Consider the following 23,173-nt stretch of genomic DNA (forward strand, 5'->3'; position numbering starts at 1 on the left):
GATTTGATATAAAAGATTTGGGTGGTATAAATGTAAAAAATTGAAGTTCTGGCGTTAAATATGTAAATACATAGGAATTGGGTAGCATGCATATCAAAGTGACTTCATTTTATGAAGGATGCAGAGAGACTGAAGAAAAAAAAGAAAAACTTGTAAGATATCCTAATTGTTGAGAAATTAGGACGAAGAAAACCAAACATCGACATAAATCCAAAAAAACAGACAGACTTAACAAGGTTCGGCAAAGATGTCTACGTCCTCGGGAGCAGAGCGACAACTTTCTTTCAATTCCAGAAAAGAAAACAGAATAGAATAGAACATGGAATAGCCTAAGGTTACAAACATGCCTATATATAACCCTAGAGTACAGTATATAATTCTCAAATTACACGTACCGTACCGCGGGGTATTTCCCCCGCACTCCCAACCCACATAACGAAACTCCACCGATTTGGACAGATTCTTCCACTCCGCTCCGCTTCGTTCCAGCATGTCCCTTACATGGTATATGAGTCATACCTAACACAAATACTTTTTTATCTAAAAAAGAAAAGACAAATGGCATGGGATATTTGAATATCACTATAAATAAAAAGAATTTACATAAAATCTATTTACATACTTAAATACATGCATGCATAACACTGAAATCATTATATTTTCATGTATAGTTTGATGACACTAAAATGTCGCAAAAGTAAAAACATCAAACAAGTCGTTCGATATGTAAATACATAAGAATTGTTCGGTATGCATGTAAATATTCGAAAAGAATGGCCTACTCTGTCTAATTATACAAGATAAATTCCCCTGAAGCAGCTTTACATTTTCACTGATTCTGCCTGCCCTCCTCATCTCTGCTTTCTGCCTCTTCATTATCAAGTTGAGGAGTTTACATACATATCATAAAATTCTCATAAATTTATATATCTAAAAATCTAGACTTTCATATTTATTTATATAACCCTGATGTTAACAAATCACATCAAAATGTACTCATCATAAAAGGATATATTTTACTTCAGACAAGTCAATATCAGTGATGTTTTTGATGTGATTCACAGATGTAGGTGTTACATGAATAAATATGAAAGCTAAAACATTGGATATGTAAATATGTAAATAGATCAAAGAGCATTAATGGCTTCCTGAGAGCTTACTATTGGGTGTGATGAGACGCCATGAATCTCCTCTCAGCAGCAAGACCAGCAGCAACAGAAGCAGGCAAATGCCTGAGGCTTTGTTCGGCTACGGCGCTTGTATCGTCGAAATTTCCCGACGAATTTTCGATCGAGGCCGACGTAGGAAACAAGCTCTCCACATCTAGCACTGTGAGCACAGGTTGGTCTTCTTTTTTATTACTTTTAGTACTAATCATGGAATTTCCAGATCTACCCAAATTCAGTTTATATATGCTTTCCTCCACAGTGTTCTTCACCTGCAATTTCCCAAAAAATAAAGGAATAATTTATAAAATTGAACTAGGCTTGTGATTTTGGACATGAATTTGAGTATCACTCTATAGTTGGATTGATTTACGGCTTAGATTGAGATTGAATTGAAGTCATTGAGCGAAGTAACGCGAAAAGCTCTGGTCAAATTGAGCTCGTGGTTTGAGAGAATTGAACGAGCATGATATGAAATTACAACATGAATTCATATATCTGTATATCTATGTTTTCTATACATTTATAGAGAAATTTACATACACTTTTTTTAATTAAAAAAAAAAGTGGTCGGAGGCTATTATACGAGCCCCCAGCCACCCTCATGTGCCTAATTATTCAAGGACCGCCCTTACTACCGACAAACTGGCCGAAGGGGGATTTGAACCCGTGACCTGAGAAGGCTTACGACCTTCAAAGAGGGTGTTCTACCAACAAGCCACAGCTAGCGGCACAGAGAAATTTACATACATAGCACATAGCTCTTATGTATTTACAAATCTCACACCAAACCTTTCACATTTACACACACACAGAAAATAGCACAATTACCACATTTTGAGAGTGAACTACATCTTTTCATGCATAGGTTTGAAGTACCAAAGGGCTATGTATGTAAATATGAAAATTTAGGTGTTGAGATATGTAGATACACAAGATTTGTGTGCTATGTATGTAAGTTTTCCATATTTACATTAATCGTCATTATCAAAACAGTAGCAACGTCTCTGGAGTCAATTTTATGAATTCTCATTTTATATTTGTGCTTGTTGAGTGTTTCTAAGATATTAAATCTATGCTTTAAAAATCATTTTGAATACTATCAATCATTGTTAAGTTATGTTAAGTTATGTCCACCCCTTCTTTCTAAGCTTTCAAAAATAAATTTATCTATTTATTTTAATGCCAAAAGGTTGCATTTTCTATCATTTGTATTACATATCTAAACTATCTTAGCCTATTTGCAATTATCAATAAATGCCAATTAAAACATTTAATATAATCATGCTTCTATATAAGAAGAAATTCAATAATAAATAAAAATCTAGATTTACACTACATGGACAAATATAACAAAAGAATCCCCAAGCAAAAATGCAATACAATCTCTATTTTGATTGCCCTACCTAAGGATGCAGACCTCATAGGATAAATAAATAAATAAATATAGGGGCATTTACATACATAACACTCAATTCCTATGTATTTACATATAGAACACCTAAACTTCACCTTTAAATTTATACCACCAAAATTTTTCATATCACATAGAAAATACCTCCATTTTAACTTTTAAAAGTTGAAATACACCTTTTCATGCATAGTTAAGATAGTAAGAATGTAAAAACTTGAATGTTAAATGTTAGATATACAAATACATAAGAATTGAGTGGTATGTATGTAAATCTTCCATTAATAAATATATAAATATAATATCTTGGTGGGATGCTCACAATTTGGATTAAACAATTTAGAAAATAGATCTAAAGCAAATCTATTTTGGCTTGAATAGCTAGCTAATAATCAAGCCAAGTTCTATCCGAGATCGAGTCAACGACTTCAAGCCAAAATTAAACCATGAGCAGATCAACTCGAGATTAGATTGTTCATTATACCAGACTGCAATAAAAGAGACGAGTTTCCATACGTACTATGAAGCGATGAACAAACGTTTTCTTATCCTGCCCGATTCGGTGAACACGGCCAATTGCTTGGGCTTCGACCGCTGGATTTAAGAGAGGTTCAACAAGGATAACATGCTGGGCTTCCAAGAGATTCAGACCGTTCGATCCATGCTGGATTAGGATCAGAAGGACTTGGATGTGTTTCGAATTCAAGGGCTGTTCTCTAAATTTAGCAATTGCAGCTTGTGATTTCCTGCAAGATAATTTCTGCTCTTTAGTTTCAGCTAATGGAATAAAAGTTGGGTGGACGTCATATAATCATGAGCAATATATGATGCCACGTTATTTAATCAATGGGACATTTACATATATACTACACAATTCTTATATATTTACATATATAACATTAAACATTTATATTTATATGCATACCACTCAAATGTCAAAAACAGCACCATAACACTATTAAAAAGTGAAAACACCTTTCCATGCATAAGCTTAATAAATTAAAGTGTTATGTAAACGTGAAAGTTTAGGTGAGAAATGTCAATACATAAGAATGGTGTACTAGGTATGTGGATTTCCCTATTTAGTTAATAGAGCATTTGAATACATACCATGCAATTCTTATATATTTACATATCTAGCACCTAAACATTCATATTTACATGCATGCCACTCAAATCTTTAACATCACATCAAAAATATCACTATCACTATCTTTTTGAAAGTGAAATATATCTTTCATGCATGATTATGGCACCAAGGTGTTATAGTGTAAACATCAAACTTTAGGTGTGTTAGATGTGTAAATACATAAGAATTGTGATTGCATTAGACCAACCAACAATAGTTTTTTGGGCCAATTACATAGATAGAACTCAAAACTTTGCTATTTACAAAACTAGCATCCTCTTTCATCCATTTTTCAAGTTCTCACTCAATAACAAAATTCACAATAAAATCCCAACCCATGTTTTCCCTTTTTTTATCAAATTCCCGGTGGTTTGACCGGTGCGCATGTAAATGCACCGATTTGATAGTTTAAAAAAATGATATAGGCGCTTGTTTCGTAAATAGCAAAATTTCAAGTGTTGTGCATATAATTATCCCTATTTTTTTGAACTCATGCAAACACCCGTACATACTAAGCCATAAAATCAAAACCTTATGATTGAAGATAAAGCACGCAACAACTTAGTCAAAGAGGTTGGACAATTACAAATATTAGATTAGAATCAAAAATAACGAATCATAGCCAATGAGAAATTCATGAATCACTGCAGAATATTTTCACAAGAATATAGAGTCTAATTCATGCATGATGATCGAATGAGGAAAATGATACTTCACACAAATAAACAAGAATTTTACAATTAAATGCCTTGTATTTTGACCAAAGCAACATCAAAACATCTAGGTTCATTTACATACATAGCACACAATTCTTATGCATTTGCATATCTCGCACCTAGACTTTCATATTTACACACAAAGTATTCAAATCTTTAATATCACAAAATATAGCAATATTATTATTTTTTTTGAAGTGAAATCCACCTTTTCACACATTGGTTTAAAGCAATAAAGTGCTATGAATGTAAAAATGAAAATTTAGGTGTGATATATGTAAATCAATAAGAATTGTGTGCTACGTCTATAAATTTCCCAAACATAAGGTTGATGGAACTAAGTCCTTTCATAGTCAACAGATGTGCAACATATGGAAAATTGTGTCTTTGCGTTTACCTGCCTCCTTTCATTCGAACATATGAAATGTCATTAGAATCCATTGAATGCTGCAATACATCGAGTACATCATTCCAGCTAGAGAAAACAAGTACTTTCGCATTTTGATCCATTGATTTTATCCACAAAATCCTCCTTGTGACAGCTTCAATCTTCAAAGATAGGAAACAAACACAAGGGCTTTGATTTTCCATACAAAACAACAAAATATTTGAAATACATGTTTCTGAACATGAAAAGCGATATACAAAGATCTTCTCAGCTAGCTGAAACTTAGTATAAATTGTAACATATAAAATTCTGACAATATTTTAATTCGACTAATAGTTCAAATACTTCAAGAAGGGGCAAAGAAGAAGCACCATGTGCTTTTCATGGCTCGGATTAGCGATCGTACAAGACAACTAGTCTTGGAAGAAAATTAGAAGAGAATGAATGTCACAATCCATTCACTGTTCACCAATTAAAATGGCTAAAGATTGATTATACACTATTAGGTAAAGCTGTAAAAAAAGCTTGTTAAGCAAGTGAGTTGAACACAAATTGTTTTTTTTAGCTCAGTTTATAAAGAAGCTAAACACGAACAAACTTTTGTTCACTCATGTTTGGCACATTTTGGCTCAAATTAATTAAAAAATTAAGTAAATAATCTTATTATAACATTTTTTTAAGCAAAATTTTAAAAAATGTTAAATTTTGTTATATCTTAAATAATTTCAGCTAATTTCGAGTCAAACATGAGCTGAAATGAACAAACAAACTTTAATTAAGCCAAACACGAAAATGTTATTCACAAGTGATTTTGAACACGAGCCTTTTACGCAAAAAAAATAAAACTCAAACAAGCTAAACACGACACACCTAATATTAGAAAATTGGTTAGTAAAGAAATTAAATCGAACGCATTTATATTCTGTGACTAAAATAACCTCATAAAAGTAGCTCAGGGACCATTTCGACAATTTTTCCACTAACTAATGCAGTCTTACCTCTAAATAGCTATTGAAGTGATCAGAGTTTCCAAAGAGATATTTATTAAAATAACATAAAACCAGCTAAATGTCATGGAAACGGTCTGATGCATCTGGTAGTCCACACTCCATCTTTACATATCTGAATGAAAGATAAATGAGAAGGAAAAAGACAACTTTGATGTAATAATTTTCTCTAAAAGGATTGCACGGTGGATAAACCATTTTTCCCTTGCCTTCATAGTTCTAGTTTCATCATGGTCTTGATAGCTTTGTTATTGGCCATTCAGTTCATAGGACGCCAATAACTAGGAAGTAAATTTTATAATTTTAAAACATCACGCACAAAAAAATGTGGACAATAATTTTTGGGTTCTTTCTGAGAATCAAAATCATTAGTCCTGTTGTAGACACAAAGTTAGTGGTTTTAATCTAAAATTTCATTCAATTCGAGCAATTTTTTTGTATAATCATCTAAAAGTAACAGGAAAATATATCGTTCAACCAATAGAAAAAATTGTGAGGATGCCTTATCAATGGCCACATAGTCGTAGAACATAATAAATGAATGTCCATAATAAACTCAGTTAGTATAGGTATAGAAAATAATTTGATTAAATTTGAAACAATAAGAAAACTATATCAAAGTCATCGTGATATAGATGGGGATGTTAGATGTTTTAAGTGGAGAAATACATCGGGCATATTGTGTGATAGAAAAGTGTTGCTTAAACTTAAAGAAAAAATTTATAAGATGGTGGTGAGAACTACAATGCTTTATGACGAAGAATGTTGGCCTGTAAAAGAGAAGCATAAAATTAAGTTAAGTGATGCTAATAATAGAATGCTCGGGAAGATGAGTGGCTTTACGCTTAAAGAGTCAAAATGTGAAACAAACATATCCATGAAAGGGTTGGAGTAGCTCTAGTGGCAAACAAGATTAAAGGAGTCTCCATAGATGGATTGGTCACATTAAACATCGACCATCTAATGACCTAGTTAGGAGAATAGATATTTTAGATTTGACTTATGTTAAGAAAGGTAGAGGTATACCTAAAAAGACTTAAAAGACTTGGGCATGTTCTAAAAAGACTTGGGCATGTTCTATAAAAAATGATATTTATTTATTAGAATTAAATGAAAATATGACAATCAATTGGACACAATAGAGAAAAAGGATTCATGCAACCAACCCCACTTAGTGGGATAAAGACTTGTTGTTGTCGTTGTTGTTGTTGTTGAGCAAACTATATTAATTAAAACAAATTAAAATTATTTTTTTCTTATCCATGAACAAGTTTCAAGTGTTTTGTGCATTGGTGTGTATAAGTGTGTAGGTGTGTTTATAATGTAATATGTGACTCCAATATAGGGTCAAGCAGCAAATATATCAATCACTTCGTACCACCAATAATTGAAAAGTATATTTTCTATAATACAACAAGGCATACCTTTGTTCCGTATGATCCTTTAACAACAATGGAACTTTCATTCAAGTCTTGAGCACAGAAGACTTTTGGGGTCCTTGAGCCGCTATCCTTATGTTGTTTCTCATCTACATAAGCAACATGCTCCATCACTGTTTGTTGACGGCAAGTAGGACACATAAGCCAATTTTTTTGGTACTTTCCTGAGCGAAGAACCACCTTCTCTGTCAAGTTTAAACAGCCTGAAAAAATAACCACCAAAGAATAGATTAGATTTACAAATACTAATAACATTGGGCAATTAACTAAAAAAGGATTTATTGCATCTAAAAAGGAAAGATGCTCCTATTAAACTGACCTATAGCGCAAAGGAACTTTGTTTTTTTTTCTTTTTTCATTATAACTAACAATGTTGATAGTAGATTATTCCACCGCTTTTGGTTATTCAACTAATGAACAAAAGAGATTAAAATTTATGTGGAAGTAGGCGCAATTGCGTATTGACATTAAAAATAAGAATAATCGCTAAGAAAACATCATTCAATTTAGAAATGGGCTCTAATTGTATTTAAAGAATTGCAAAAAGCAAATCATAGAAAGAGACCTACTATAACATTTGGAGGTCGAACAAACTAAAATGAGAAGTTGGGGAACCCTCTTGATTGCAATCTTCAAATATCTTGAAGTGGGGGAACTACCAAGTTAGAAAAAGAGTGGAGCCAGGTTTCAGCATGACAATTTTCCATACGAGGGGCCATTAAAGTGATATTTGAATGCTCCTTGAACTTAGAAGGTAAGGACATGACAAGCACAAGAAAAGGAGAATTGAAGCCTTCTTGATTGATCCTGTTCTTCAAGTTCTTGCCAAATGTAGGAGGAAACCATGGAAATAAGGGAGAATCACTCCAACATTATATTTGGTTGCTTGATCTTTATAAAATTAATCTCCATGTCCATTCTTATATCTAATCAATTTGTTGCATAGAAAATTTATATCGAGGTATGAAAGATGTGATTTAGAGGCACAAAAGTATTATTAACAATGATTTAGAGTGTCACTCAATACCATGTGTCCCAGAGAATAAAAGAACACAACTAATTTGATACATTAATAAGGTGAATTACTGAGTGAATCTCAGCCTACTTGAAATAGATGGCCTGGCTGCTTTAAGGAGGGGTGGGTTCCGAAAGTACAAAGCAGCCTTTTTTTTAACTTTTATTTATTTTTGTTTGTTTTTAATAAACCATTTGCATGTAACATCATATTTTGACAATGTGCGGGCCGTTTCAGCCATTGAAATTGACACAATATCTTTCTTACATTAAATAGAAGAATGAAACATCAATCTTTTTCAGATACAACAACAACAGCATGCCTTTATCTAAGTGGGCATATTTTCATTTAATTCTAATAGATTAAGATCATTTTTAAACAATATGCCCAAGTTTTTTAGGTCTACCTTTGCCTTTCTAAACAAAAGTTGAATCTAAAACTTCTACTCTCCTAACACAATCATCAGATAGTCGGCGTTTTATGTGAACAAACCATCTAAGACAAATTTCTCTAATCTTATCCGCCACTAGAACTGCACCAACCCTATCACAGATATATGCATTTCATATTTTGTCTCTAAGTGTCAATCCACTCATCCACCTAAGCATTCTCATCTCAGTAACACTTAACTTTGTTTTATGCTTCTCTTTTAAAGGCCAACATTCTGCACCATAGAGCATTGCAGGTCTCACCACCATTTTATAAAATTTTCCTTTGAGTCTAAGTGATACTTTTCTATCACGCAATAGGCCTGATGCATTCCTCCACTTTAACCAACCAACTTGAATTCTACTGATAAAATCCCCATCTATATCACAATCACTATGAACAATAGACCCAAGAAATCTAAAATGATCAAACATTTAATGATTTGATCACCCATAGTTACAACTCTGCCATTGTATCAGTCACTACCACTAAAATTACATTCCATGTATTCAGTTTTAAATCTGCTCATACAAAAGCCTTTAGACCACAATGTAGACCTCAATAACTTACGTGCTCAAATAAAACAAACATGAAATCATGACCACACCACACTTTCAAAATGAAAACTATTTGTTTTTGCGGCATTTACATACATACGACCATTCCTATTTATTTAAAAATTTAATACCTAAACATCGCTTTTTTACATATATACCATGCAAATCTTTCATATCATAGAAAAAAATACCATTATTCTAACTTTTAATAAGTGAAATACACCTTTTCATACATAGGGAACGTGCACATATGTAAACTTTAAAGCTTAGGTGTTAGATATGTAAATTTAGATGAATTAAGTGCAATTTATGGCGAATCTTCTTTTTTTAAAAAAGAAGTTATCACTCACATTTACAGCAAATAACATGCCCACATTCAAATACCATCTTCTGGCTGTCTATTTTTTCATGGCAAATGGGACAGAGGTCATCATCAGTCCTGAGATTGCATTCGTTTTCGTTAAAAGCTGTAATGTTTGCCATTTCAGCTCCATCTTGATTCCTACATAGAAATTGGCTTCGATGTTTTATTTCCACTTTAGATTCCACCAATCCCTGCATAAGTAAAAGATGTGACTCACATTATTTATCCAAATTAAAGTGCGGAAAAAAAAACTCTTGAAAAATGAGGATTTGTTTGGGATCACTTATTTTTGATTTTTTGTTTTTGTTTTTGCTTTTATTTTAGAGCATGTTTGTTTAAGGTTTGTTTGGGATCATTTTTTTTTTATATTTTGTTTTTATTTTTTCTTTTGCATTTAAAACATGTTTATTTAGTATTTTTTTTAGATATTTTTATTTCTTGTCTCTAAAAATAAATTTAAAATGTTTTTGAAAATACTCAAAATAACTTTAGGTGTTTTGAGTGTTTTTAAAAATACCATACCTTAATCAAACAGTCAAACATGTTTTGTTTCAAATCAATACATCAACAAAAAAATAAAAAAATAAAAAATAAAAGTGATCTCAAATGGGCGCCCCTTAGTTTACTTTTGCATGTTTTTATGTTTTGTTGTCAAAAACAAACTATTTCAAAAAAAAAAATTAAAAAAAATAGCTAACCATAATAAACATGTTTTATTTTAAAGAAAGACATAAACAAAATAAAATAAAAATACCAAGAAAAAAATCAAAAGTGAACTCAAACAGCTCCTAAGCTTTAAATAAAAACATGTTACGACTGCTCGGATAAATTATCAACGAAAAAAACAACAATTTTATTGATTTAAACTTATTTTTTTCTAAGATTTCAAACAAATCAGATATCACAGATGCAGTAGAAGGCATGCAAGGTTATCGATTCAAGATTTCTTCATGATGAATGCCTTCTATTTAAGGAAGCCTTTGTCAAAGTAATAAATTTCTTCAATTTTTCAGAAAACAGTATTTCAGACAAGCTTCAAGATCGGCATTTTCTTAAAAATAGAAGTTCATCTACATAGCATAATTTAAGCCACAAAAGGCACAATGACAGAGAAAAGCTCCTGCTTAAAATTTTCAAACCTAAGAGCAATGAGAGAAGGCCTTTCTCCATTTTTTTAGTTATTCTATTCTCTAAGACAAAGGTATTTTTAATTATTCTACTCAATTTGCATATCGTGTATTTCTCTAATTATTGCATTGTCCCTAGATTAATATAAAACAATAAATTTAAAATTAACTTTCTTCCTTTATAATTATAACAAGGTTAAAACCAGCTTAAAATTATTTCGACCCTAACATAAGTTGAGAGCTCAGTTCTGAAGTGAGGATCTCTCATCTTCTTTTAATTTTTTATTTCTTTTGTTTCAAACTTGTCCTTCTGAAGTAATCCCATATAAATTACAATCATTTTTCGTTGAACATTTACATAAATACTGTCTCTAAAATTATCATAATAATATTAATATTTTTTTTTCTCATGAATTGCATTTCTGGCAATGTAAGATAGGAAACAAAAAGCAGACAATACACTAGTAAAATGTAACACTGCTACGAAGAGATAGAAAAGCTTCTTTTCATAGTTTCATTTTTCAAACTTGACAAAAATGTCAAAATGATCATTTGAGGGGGTCATTCTAGTCCCAAAGTTTATAAAAGTGTCAATTTAGTCCCCAAAAATTTTTAATATGGGTTGCAATAGTTTCAGTGAGAATTATTTTAGCCCTCAAGCAATATAGAAACTAATTCATTCCTGCCTCCAAATAACATGATTTTCAAGCTTGAATAATTTATATTTGAAAGCAGGAACGACTCAGCAAAAGAAAAACTTTGGGCATTTACATGCATACCACTCAATTCTTGACTATGTACATATCTAACACCTAAACATTCATATTTACAAGCATAACACTCAAATCTTTAACATCAGATCAAATATACCACCATCCCTGCCTTTTTAAAAGTGAAATACAAATTTTCATGGATAAATTATGACACCAAGGTGTTATAAATGTAAATGTCAAAAACTTTCGGTGTCGGATATGTAAATACAAAAGAATTATGTGGTAGCATGCAAATTTCCCAGAAAACTTATGACAGAGTAATTAAATTTACACTGGAAAGTTCGGTTTTATACCTTCAGATAGCGTAACTGGCCTTTCATACGAGATAATAAAGACAAAGATACAAACTTGTCGTTCGAGAATTGCAGGCTACAGGGAATTAGTTCTTCTCTAGAAAGAATATTTATAGCAGTTGGCTCATCCTTCGTTTGCTTGAGCCGCAGTCTTGAGGTAGAAAGCTTGATTTCATCATAAGCACCCAATAACTGAGCTTGCGAACGTGATAATAGCCTTGCTTGAGTAAATTCTCTACGCATGGCCTGTAGAATATGAATAGAACATTGGCAATTTTAAGGAAATTACAATTCCCAATGCATTGAAAAAAAAATTTTAAAATAAAGAGTTCACGAAAAAAAAAAAAAGAAGGGGCATTTACATACATATCACCCAATATGCATTTACATATCTAACACCGAAAATTTACTTTATACATTTATACTACTCAAATCTTTCATATCACATCAAAAATACCACCATTTAACTTAAAAAAAAGGTGAAATACACATTTATATGTGTAAAGCCATATGTAATAATTGAAATTTAGATGTTAGATATGTAAATACATAGGAATTGAGTGGTATGCATACAAATCTTCTATAAAAAAAAATCAATGTAACGCGTATGTTTTTGATAAAGTTGATCATATTTATCTCTCATCGTGATGGTGGCATGGTTTTGCCTGCAAGAATATAGGCTTGATGCCCAAAAGGAAAGCAATTTAAAATGGGTCGGATGCCAGTGTGACTAACCATTCCAGAAAAATTATCAAAGGAACTTTTTTTGGTTAATCAAAGACTCCATTTATCCTTGCATATCTTCTAAATGCCGGTAAATTTAGGGTAAGGGGCATTTACATACATACCACCCAATTCCCAAGTATTTACATAGCTAACACCTAAACTTAGATTTTTACGTTTATACCTTCCCATCATATTAAAAAATAGCACTATTTAAACTTCTATAAAGTGAAATACATATATATATATATATATACATACAAATTGAAGTTTGGGTGTTAGATTTGTAAATACATTAAGATTTGAGCAATATGCCTGTAAATCTTAGAATAAACAACTATAATTAAAATAGAAACAAAAAAAAACTTATCAATTTTCAAGAATTAAAGCCTATCATTTTTGAAGAATTAAAGCCTGGCATTTGATCATCACGGCGAAGGGGAATAATCCACAATAAAGGCATAAAGAAATAGCATGTTAAATGGAAGAGCTCATTCTCATACTTGTATAGAAAAATGTTGACGATAACAAAAATGATAAATAACAGGTAATTCTGGCCCTGAACAGTCTAGATAAGTGGCTAATTCCAGCACCTACTATAACTTCGGGAATATGATATCCACTCCGTCAAGAAAGAGAAAAGTGACAAACTAGTCCTCGGGCTCTTTGCAGTGGTCATTTAAGTCCTAGAGTCTATAAAAATGTCAATTTAGTCCCATGCTCTTTTAATATGGCTGAAATAACACCCACGAAGTAATTTTTTAACCCCAATTTCAGAAGCTAATTTGGCACTTTTATAGACTCTAGAACTAAAATTATCCCATGTAATCAGGAAAGGCGGATGCATCCCCTAAAGTCATGAGAATTCAATGCATAATTGTGTCATGACCACTTACAATAACAGGATATCAATGAATGACAAGGCTGCTGCCCTTAAATAACATCTCTTTTGCAAAATTATGATAATATCTCTCATTTTCTACCTCATTGAATTATTTTTTCTACGCACTCTTGGATATACCTTATCTGGAAGTTCTTGTGTTTAAATAGACAATCAAACAGTAAGTTGAACAAATTTGAACAAATTTATTACTCCTATGAATCCTATAAATGCAGAAAACCATGCCAATGCTTAACACAAGAGAATAACTATATTTTAGAGAGAGAGAGAGAGAGAGAGAGAGAGAGAGAGATTTCTGCTGTTGAGGATAATTAGTACCAACAAAGGCTCACCTCAAAGAGCAGTAAATGCCTTCCAGCTAATGCATAACCTTGTCTCCCCAAGATTGCTTTTGAATAACTTCTAATGACCCCTAGAGTAATTTCCAATTCAGAAGGATGCCTCAAAACCTGAACAAATGAAAAACTGTAAATTTGAGAACATGAAATGAAAAAAGCCACCCAAAGTAGGCATATAACCTTATGGAGAATATTGTAACAGTCGACAAAAAACTTGAACATCAAATACCAAACATAATTTGAAAACAGATACACTGATGATACAGCATTTGCCACTTCTTTCTCAAACTCTGTTCAGCTGCAAAAGCACTTCTAGGCAACAGGGGACAGCGCCGCATAACTTGGAATAAAGGGAAAATAGTCCCCTAACTATTTAAATGAGGCCATTTTAATCCTAGAGTCTATCAAAGCACCAAATTAGTCCCCATACTCTCTTAATTTCAGTTGAAAGAATCCCCAAAGAGGAATATTTCCCCATTAAAGAGTCTTCAGACTAAATTGGCATTTTATGGACTTTGGGACTAAAATGTCTCCCTGTAAAGAGTCAAGGGATCATTTTGACACTTTTCTACTTTGAAATTACTATAAGCTGTAGAATCTATTAACTTTGGTTGATATTTTTCTTCTCATCCAAGTTTGGAATAGACAAGATCGGATATTTCTTCACTTTCTTATTTAAAAAAAAAAACCTGACATTATCTTAAGTGAGAAGAAATAAAGAGTGGATTATTCAACACATAAAAGTTCTACATGCATCATGATAGGAATGAGACAAGTTTCTCCAATGATTAGGGCAGAAACAATAGATTCTATTCCATTGGTACCAAACAAAACAATATAATCTGAAATACAGAAAAGAAAAATACCTACACTTCGAGATATAAGCGATCTATCCCAACCCTAACCCTAGATTCAAGACAACAATCACACACATAACCAAACCCTAAACATATTAATCCTGATTTATACACTATAATAATAACTTAATTGATTAAATTGTCTTTTTAGTCTTACGCCTAAAATAAATATTCAAACTATTTTGGTGAGCTCGTTGTCGACTTAGTGGAGCACAAATCAAATGATGCCGTAGGCGCTGATATAACATAACATCATCATTAAACTTACATGACACTTACAGAAACTAAAAGACACTCACTCATACTCTCATACAAACACTCATAACATAACCCAAACATTCTTTTGCACACACATATCTCGTAACATGAGACTCTTATTTATAATACAAAGATTCTTTGCACCTAAGATTAAATATTGTTCGCCGAAATTGACTCCGTATTTACTGGAACAAATAAAATTCTTTAAGGGGCATTTACACACACACCATTCAATTCATATGTGTTTACATATCTAACACTTGAACTTTGCTTTCTACATTCAATTGACCCAAATCTTTCATAACACATAAAGGATACCACCATTTTAACTTTTAAAAAGTGAAATTCTTATGAATAGGTAAGGTGCTACATATGTAAGAATTGAAGTTTAGGTGTTAGATATTTAAATACATAGGAATTGACTGTCATGTTTGTAAATATTCCATTCTTTTAATATCAGCAAAAAGAATACAGCTGCCTTTATAATTGAAAATGTCTTGCAAACGCCAAATATATTGATTAAAACGAATGAAAAAAAGAATATGTTTCTGAGTCCGCTTCAATTGGCTCTAAGATAGCCTACCTAAACATCAGACTTCCGGTTTGGATCTCCCACCAAAACAGAAGTGCATCTTCAGCACATTCATGGCCTACTTCTGTTTTTAAATGAATAATAGCATAATTTTTCACTTGAGCATTAAAGATTTCTACGTACACATAAGCCACACAATGAAAGAGAGAACTGGACTGTGTAAATATAAATTTACCTCAATATTTTCTTTGGCATGTCTCTGTTTGCTTTCTCCATAATCAACACCCGTTCCACCACCAATCTTTCCAATACGAAAAAAACTATTTAACGCAAACTTCCTCTTTTGATGGTCCAATGCCTCTTCCACCGAGGCAATATCACCGATATCATTTGTTTTCCTTGAAAGAAACAGCTTCGCCTCATATTTCTAAAATTTCAATTCATCACCTTAAAAAGTCTTTTAACGCATAATACAGAAGAAATGATAAACAAAAGGAAATTTTACATTTGTAGCACACAATTCTTATGTATTTACATGCCTCACACCTAAACTTTCATATTTACATATATGGGAAATGGTGTTTTAGACCTATGCATTAAAAGGTGTCTTTCACTTATAAAAAGTTATAATAGTGCTATTTTTTATATGATAAAATATTTCGGTGCTATGTGTATATATGAAAGTTTAGACGTGAGACATGTAAATGCATAAGAATTGTGCGCTATGGATGTAAATGTCCCTAAACAAAATGCAATAATGCGAACCTGAAACACAAACTCTAACTCACAATGAGTACACAAGTTACCATCGCCACCGCCGCAGTAAGGGCAGTATCTCACACGTTCAACAACAGCCTCATCCGGCTTCTCCATAGTTTGCTCAATTTGCAAAAGTTGGGTAATTAAAGCTTGCCGAGAAGTCTCCAAAGAATCAAGACCAACTTGGATGTTGTATCTCAAGCCTTTCATGTTTCGAAACCTGCTTCAAGAACAGATTTCTTACGTTAATAAAGGGAGGAATAGAAACAAAAGAAGAAAAATATTTACCATTTACAGAAACCAGACAGCGCAAAAAAAAAATGGTGAGTACAAATAATGTGATTGTTCACAAGGTACCGATCCTAAAAATGAAGGTAAAGCCACTTCTCTAAAATAATAATATAATGGTATGTTTAAATGCATACCACCCAATTCGTATCGATTTACATATCTAACACCGGCTCTTCGACTTTAACACATATTACCTTTCCCATGCATGAAAAGGTGCATTTCAATTTTAAAAAGTTAAATTGTGGCATTTTTTATGTGATATAAAAAATTTGGATGGAAGAAATGTTTAAAAAGGAAATTTAGGTGTTAGATATGTAATTACATAGGAATTGGGCGGCGGTATGTATGTGAATGCCCCTAATATAAACATATATAGATCGTCTCCAACGCTTAGAATATTGTTTGCAATTGTAAAATGAACAAAATCTTTAATGATATTCACTTGTGAGAGTGTAATTGAAGTTATGGTATAGAAGATGCTTCAAACGAGACCAATACTTAAAACGACAATCTAGGATGCAAAATGATCCCCTAAGGTAATTGCACGCACTTCTTATTTCATTATTAACTTCTAATCAAATATTGAAGCTCCAAGACAACAACATAAGAAAACAACTTCATTGCAACATCAAGGTTTATCAATAACATTAATTTCTTAATGACTTTATCTTCTTTTCCTAGCGTGTCTATCATTTTTTCCTTCAAAATAATTTCAGTCAAGAAAAATCATTACCGTCAAATCACGTAGTTGAAATAATTTTATTTATACAAGCTTTTTATTTATGGTGCATTTACATACATATCACCCAATTCTTATATGTTTACATATCTAAAACCTAAAATTTAATATTTACATGCATACCACTCAAATCTTTAACATCGCATCAAAAATACCACTATTACTTTTTTAAAAGTGAAACACATCATTTCATGCATAGGTTTATAACACCAAACTTCTATAAATGTAAATATCAAACTTTAGGTGTCAGATTTGTAAATAGATAAGAATTGTGTGGTATGTATGTAAATTTCCCGTTTTTTAAATAGTGGAATATCATGCCTAGAGTAAGGAGAATGCAAGGCATAATCCCTACCACCTTTCTAAATCTTTTCATAATCTACAACCTTCGGTTGCTATGACTCGCAGTGCTATTTTATTAGCAATTACACCAATGAAATGAGTTCTACTCACCCTATTTTGAGAGAAATCATCTATGAGTTCTCACATTATATTGAGGGGAATGATCTTTCGGCCTCTCCACACACAATATTGAGAAAAGCTATTATCACATGATTTCCCTCACCTTATATTGAAGGAAATAATCTATGAGTTCTCACACAATATTGAGGTGAATCATCACTTTAGAATTCCTCACCCTATATTGAGAAAAATGTCTCTTAACCTCCCCTCACACCATAATGAGAAGAGTTGTCATCTATTGATCTCACTCTTACCATATTAAGGGAAATCATCTATAAAATCTTTCTCACACTATACTGAACAAAATCACATGTAAATCCCACACCATAATGAGTAGAGTTCGTGTCTCTTGATCTCTCTCACACTATATTGAGGAAAATCATTTTCCTATTTGTTCTCACCATATGTTGAAGAGAATTATCTTTTAAACTCGGTATAGAGAAGAGTCTATGTCTCTTGGTACTATATTGAGAGAAATCTACACCTATACGTCTCTTCACACTATATTGACGAGAGTTCACACCTTTTGATTTCTACTCACATTATATTAAATAGAATCTTCATATCTATTATGTCTCATCACCTTGAATTGAGAAGATATTTTGGAAATCTTGATTATATGTGATCAAGTTAAAGGTCTTAATCCCATAAATCATGTCCATCCTAACCCCCAACCTTAGAGCCCAAGGTAGCATTGTTACCCTTCACAAACACATACGATGTTATAAGTCTAGTTTGAACTTTTCCATCATAATGGAGTGGATTATATGCCCAATTTGTCCGCCTAAGATTAGATCCACACCCTTGATTTGTAAAATTCTTTTGAATGAGATTGAATGAGATAACATGTGGTTCCTAATGACCCGAAATAATGCAATCATGTGATCTTGACGGGGATCGTCATACCCTCTAGTAAGTTGTTCACTCTTTTCCATGTTCATTTTAATGCCTTTGAGCCCATTTTTATTAAATTCCAAACCTCCATCCTCTATAGAGCCTTACAAAATCTATTATGATTTTCACTCTCCACATGACCAACTATTCATAATTCTTCATCAATATTGTACATAAGTATTAATTTACTAATTAAGAGTGCTCACAAATATCATTGAGATGTAATTAACATTAAAAGCTTGCTCTTTTGGGTAACCTCAACCCCTAGAATTAAAATAAACATTGAAAATAAACATTGTTCGAAGCAATTTTTTTTTTTTTAGGGGAATGTTATGGGACAAAATAACTCGTCTATCTTCCATTATATCACACGGGCATATAAAAGTAATGAATTAAAAACAATCAGTCTTCTACTGCAATAAAAAGTGGGCGATCTTTCAAAGCCCACATCTACACAGTTATGCTGTGGCTTTTATATTCTAACTTGAATCATTAATGTACAAAAATTATTATGAGGTTAAATATTTCATTAGACCTATTGTTGTTCCACGTTAACAACCACATACAAAATATTCTCTCAGTATGGGCGAGTAGCATAGTCATATAGCTAGCAATGTCCCATAAGAGTGATATATTGTTTAAAAAAGGTAAGTGAAAATATTGATGTTGCTCATCTATCAAAAATTTAGCATATGTTTAGGTCATGTGTAACTTGTTCAGAAGTTACAGCTGTTGTGAAAAAGTAGATTCAAGAACTTGTTCTAGAAAAAAAAAGGAAAATAGATAACTACAAAACAACTAAACTTAACATATTCCACACCCAAACTTCATCGGTTAAATATGAAGCACTCTATTAGCTCTATTAATAATGGCGACGCACATTCCGTCACTGCACCGCTTAACGCCCCTTCCGCCGCCGAAGGCGCCCACCTCAAGGACAAGGTGATCGACCATGTTGTATCCCACCCCCAAATGGCTAGTGCCAAGAGCTCCTCTAGCGCCATGCCCACCTGTGGCGGCAAGGTCATGACTGACAATTGCAAAAGCATCATCGACCCACACGAATGTCGATTCAAGATTTGTTGTGAATGCTACCTCGATACCCTCAAGAAAACCTACAACTGCACCTTGTGCAAGGAGCCATGTCGGGTCAGGAAGACAACGAGGACGAAGGACCGCTGGACAAGCCTGCTCAGACATTGCTACTATTGAAGCCGGAGTTGAGCAAGTCGTTCGTTCAGAGCCGGACCAACATAGAATTTCACCATAAAAAGTGGTTACGAGTATATAATGCTTATTATCCGCCATAAACATTCACCATCAGTCATGATAATATGTAAATTTCAACGTTTTGTATGCTATGTAAATCCCCCAAAAAGAAATTAGGAGCTCATGAATGACTGATAATATAAGAAACAAAATAGAAAAGAAAGGGATCAATGATCATTAAAAAGAAGCAAATGATGATATCATGACAATAGCCGATGAAAGTAGGCATCTGTGTGCCTGCAAAGAAGTAAAAAAGAAGCACTCTCATATAAGCTAGATCTAGGATTGCAGCTCACCATCCCTCACTATTTTTACGATGAGGGAAGAAACTTACAGCGTAAAGGATAGCATCTTCTCTCAGAAAAGAGATGAAATTACTGTACAAAGAAACGAGCATCATAGCTACAATAGAACGCTCAAACCTTAAAAAACCACCTAAACCATAATTTTGCAATGGGATTGAAACCAAAATTAAGAACATTGGTACAGCAAATTTACCAAATATTATTTTTTAGTCAAACTCCAACATATGCAAAAAATTATAGAGCCAACCGCCTTAAAAAACACTAAGGGGCGTTTGGGATCACTTTTATTTTTTGTTTTTTATTATTTCTTTTTATTTTATTTTATTTGTGTTTGAATTAAAATATGTTTGGTTATGAAAGTTATTTTTAAAAACACTCAAAATATTTTTTGGATGTTTTAAATATTTTTAAAAACAAGTTGATTTATTTTTAAAAATAAAATTTAAAACACGCAAAATCAAACATATTTTCAAAAACAAAAGAAAACAAAACAAAACAAAAATGAAAAATAAAAGTAATGCCAAACGGGTTCTAATATTCTGAGAAGAAGATAGCTGAAAATGGATGTAACACCAAAATTTATGGGTCAAGAATAGCAAGAAGTATTAGGTTACAGAGAATACACAGACATACAAAAACATAAGCAATAACTCATCTAACTTTCTTGAACCTTGAACGATTACAGGATATTGAAGTAGGTCTACTATTTCTATTCAAGTTTTCAATGAGAGCTTCAAATACAAATTGAAAATAAAACTAGGGTCATTTACATACAAAACACATTAGGTATTACAGTGCGTACCACACAATTCTTAAGTATTTATATATCAAACACCTAGACAATTTTATTTCAATGGATACCACTCAAATCTTTAACATCACATCAAAAATATTACCATCACTGCCCTTTTAAAGTCTGAATACACATGTTTATGCATAGTTTTATCCGTTTACGATACCAAGGTGTTATAAGTGAAAGAATCAATTTTTTAGTTTTCGATATGTAAATACGTAAGAACTATGTGGTAAGTATGTAATTTTGCCATAAAGTTATACAAATAAAAAGTATCATGCGTGCATGTAGTATCATGTATAATGGTTTATATATCACAGGGTCATGTCAGTAAATAACTAGGAAAATGACCATTAAGCAGAAGCAAGGTAAGACTAACCCTGAAGACACTCTGAATGATCTGGAATTGCAACCAACCCTGGAAATAGCCAGTTCAATCTTTTTCATCAATTCTCGAGAATTCTCTTCTTTTTGTTCTATAATATCAAGTGCATGCACCCACCACGTCATATTCTGAACTTTGCACTCTTTGGACAGATTGCAAACCTGAAATTAAAGAAAAGATAACAAGAAAATAATTTGGTGGAATTATAAACATAGATCAGGGTAGAATAAACTGGAAATGTAGTTCAAGCAAAAATAAATAAATAAATACAAGCAAATGTTTACTTACCTAAAATTACTGAAACTACTTCAGTATTTCAAGGACAAGATAAAAGAGTTAAATATGGCTTCTTTGTAGGGATATACAAACCATGTGTAAAGGTGACATGAGAACGATAGCACAAAATTAACCACGTAGGATAAACACTAAACAAATTCATATGGGCGAAGGAAACAAAATCTTTTAATTGGATGAAAAAATGGATAATTAAGGTAGGAAAGGAACGTCGAACACTGTATTTAGTTGTCTCATCAGGTACCAATAGTTACGGTAGTAAAAAAGAGCTCGTGTTCATGAACAACTTTTGTTTGGCTTGTTACGGAGCTCGTGTTCGGTTCGTTCGATAAACAAAGGAGGCGAACACAAACAGACCCGTGTTTGATCGTGTTTGGCTCATTATCCTTCGAATCAATTAAATAATTTTAAATAATAATATTTACAAATAAGTTATATATTAATATATACTAAAATAAAATTGTAATTATAAAATCAAGAAAAAATTAAGCTACTTAAAAATTAAACTACTAACACCTAAATAACAATGATATATATATATATATATATATATTATCAGATATTAAAAAAAACATAAAACTCTTATGTTAATTCGGCTGCCCATTCCCTACCCACGGTCATTTATTTGATATTTTGCTTTTTGAGTGGAAGAGCTTGGCGCCTCTGCAGCTCTGCTAGGTTTAAGGCTTTTTGTTTATTTTTGTTGTTCTCGCGATGTGAACAAAGGCCTGGGAATCGACAATAATTCCTTGCATACCTTGCTCGCAGAGAACTAGAGAAGTACTCATCTATCTCCTTTTTGAGGTGTGAGTAGCCAATATGAGCTTTCTTCTACTCTCTTTCTTCTCTCTTTGTATTTCTATTATTTATAAAATATATAATCCCTGTGTGGGGAATGGCATGCGAATGACTTCATTCTCAGTCTAGGATTTTGTGTGCCAAGCTACCAACAGTTTTAGGGTTTGGTTTAACATGCATCAAGTCAAATATTCTTTCATATTTTCATTTTTGGTGATGCTAAATGAATACATGAGCAGAACTGCGGAGGCAATTAGGGTTTGTTTTTGTAATTTTTGTTAGGGAAAATGAGTTACTGACATAGTGACTTACTGTTAGTGTATATTGATTCATGCAATCTCATTGCATTATCTTACATTGGAACCAAGGCAGTGACTATGAGCATTTTGATATTATGACTATAGGGTTTGCATTAATTGATTTTTTTCATAGATGTTATTTATGTTAAATTATTCTTGCTTAAATACACCTGTTATTTGTGGACAAATGCTTGCTTTCTAAGATTTTTATATTAATAAGGATATGTGGTTTCTTATGCTTTTGTGGTGTAAGACATTGAGTCATTCCAGCAACTTCTTAATTTCTTTTGTTTGGGATTGAGCAAAAAGTTTAATAGTAATTTAAGCATATAAATATATATTTTGGCTATTATTTGTAATATAATTTCAGTTGGAAATTCTTATTTTGATTGTATTTTATTGAAATTCTTAATTTGATCAAAAATCCATTAATTTGTTTACTTGTTATGACAAATTCGGCAC

General features: G+C 32.3%; 1 protein-coding gene across 1 annotated transcript in view; it reads right to left on the minus strand.

Moving 5' to 3' along the window:
- Positions 1–601: 601 nt before the first annotated feature.
- LOC110031258 (E3 ubiquitin-protein ligase SHPRH) overlaps positions 602–23,173 on the minus strand; it is a 59,191-nt gene continuing 36,619 nt past the window's right edge. Inside the window, 11 exon segments of the mRNA XM_020734373.1 lie at positions 602–870; positions 1,161–1,438; positions 3,098–3,323; positions 4,820–4,971; positions 7,242–7,459; positions 9,608–9,812; positions 11,815–12,060; positions 13,771–13,887; positions 15,659–15,850; positions 16,189–16,402; positions 21,315–21,481. Of these exon segments, the coding sequence (XP_020590032.1) occupies position 870; positions 1,161–1,438; positions 3,098–3,323; positions 4,820–4,971; positions 7,242–7,459; positions 9,608–9,812; positions 11,815–12,060; positions 13,771–13,887; positions 15,659–15,850; positions 16,189–16,402; positions 21,315–21,481 (2,016 nt within the window). The 3' untranslated portion in view covers positions 602–869.

This window comes from Phalaenopsis equestris, unplaced genomic scaffold (genome assembly GCF_001263595.1).
Source record: "Phalaenopsis equestris unplaced genomic scaffold, ASM126359v1 Scaffold000800, whole genome shotgun sequence".
Taxonomy (NCBI): domain Eukaryota; kingdom Viridiplantae; phylum Streptophyta; class Magnoliopsida; order Asparagales; family Orchidaceae; genus Phalaenopsis; species Phalaenopsis equestris.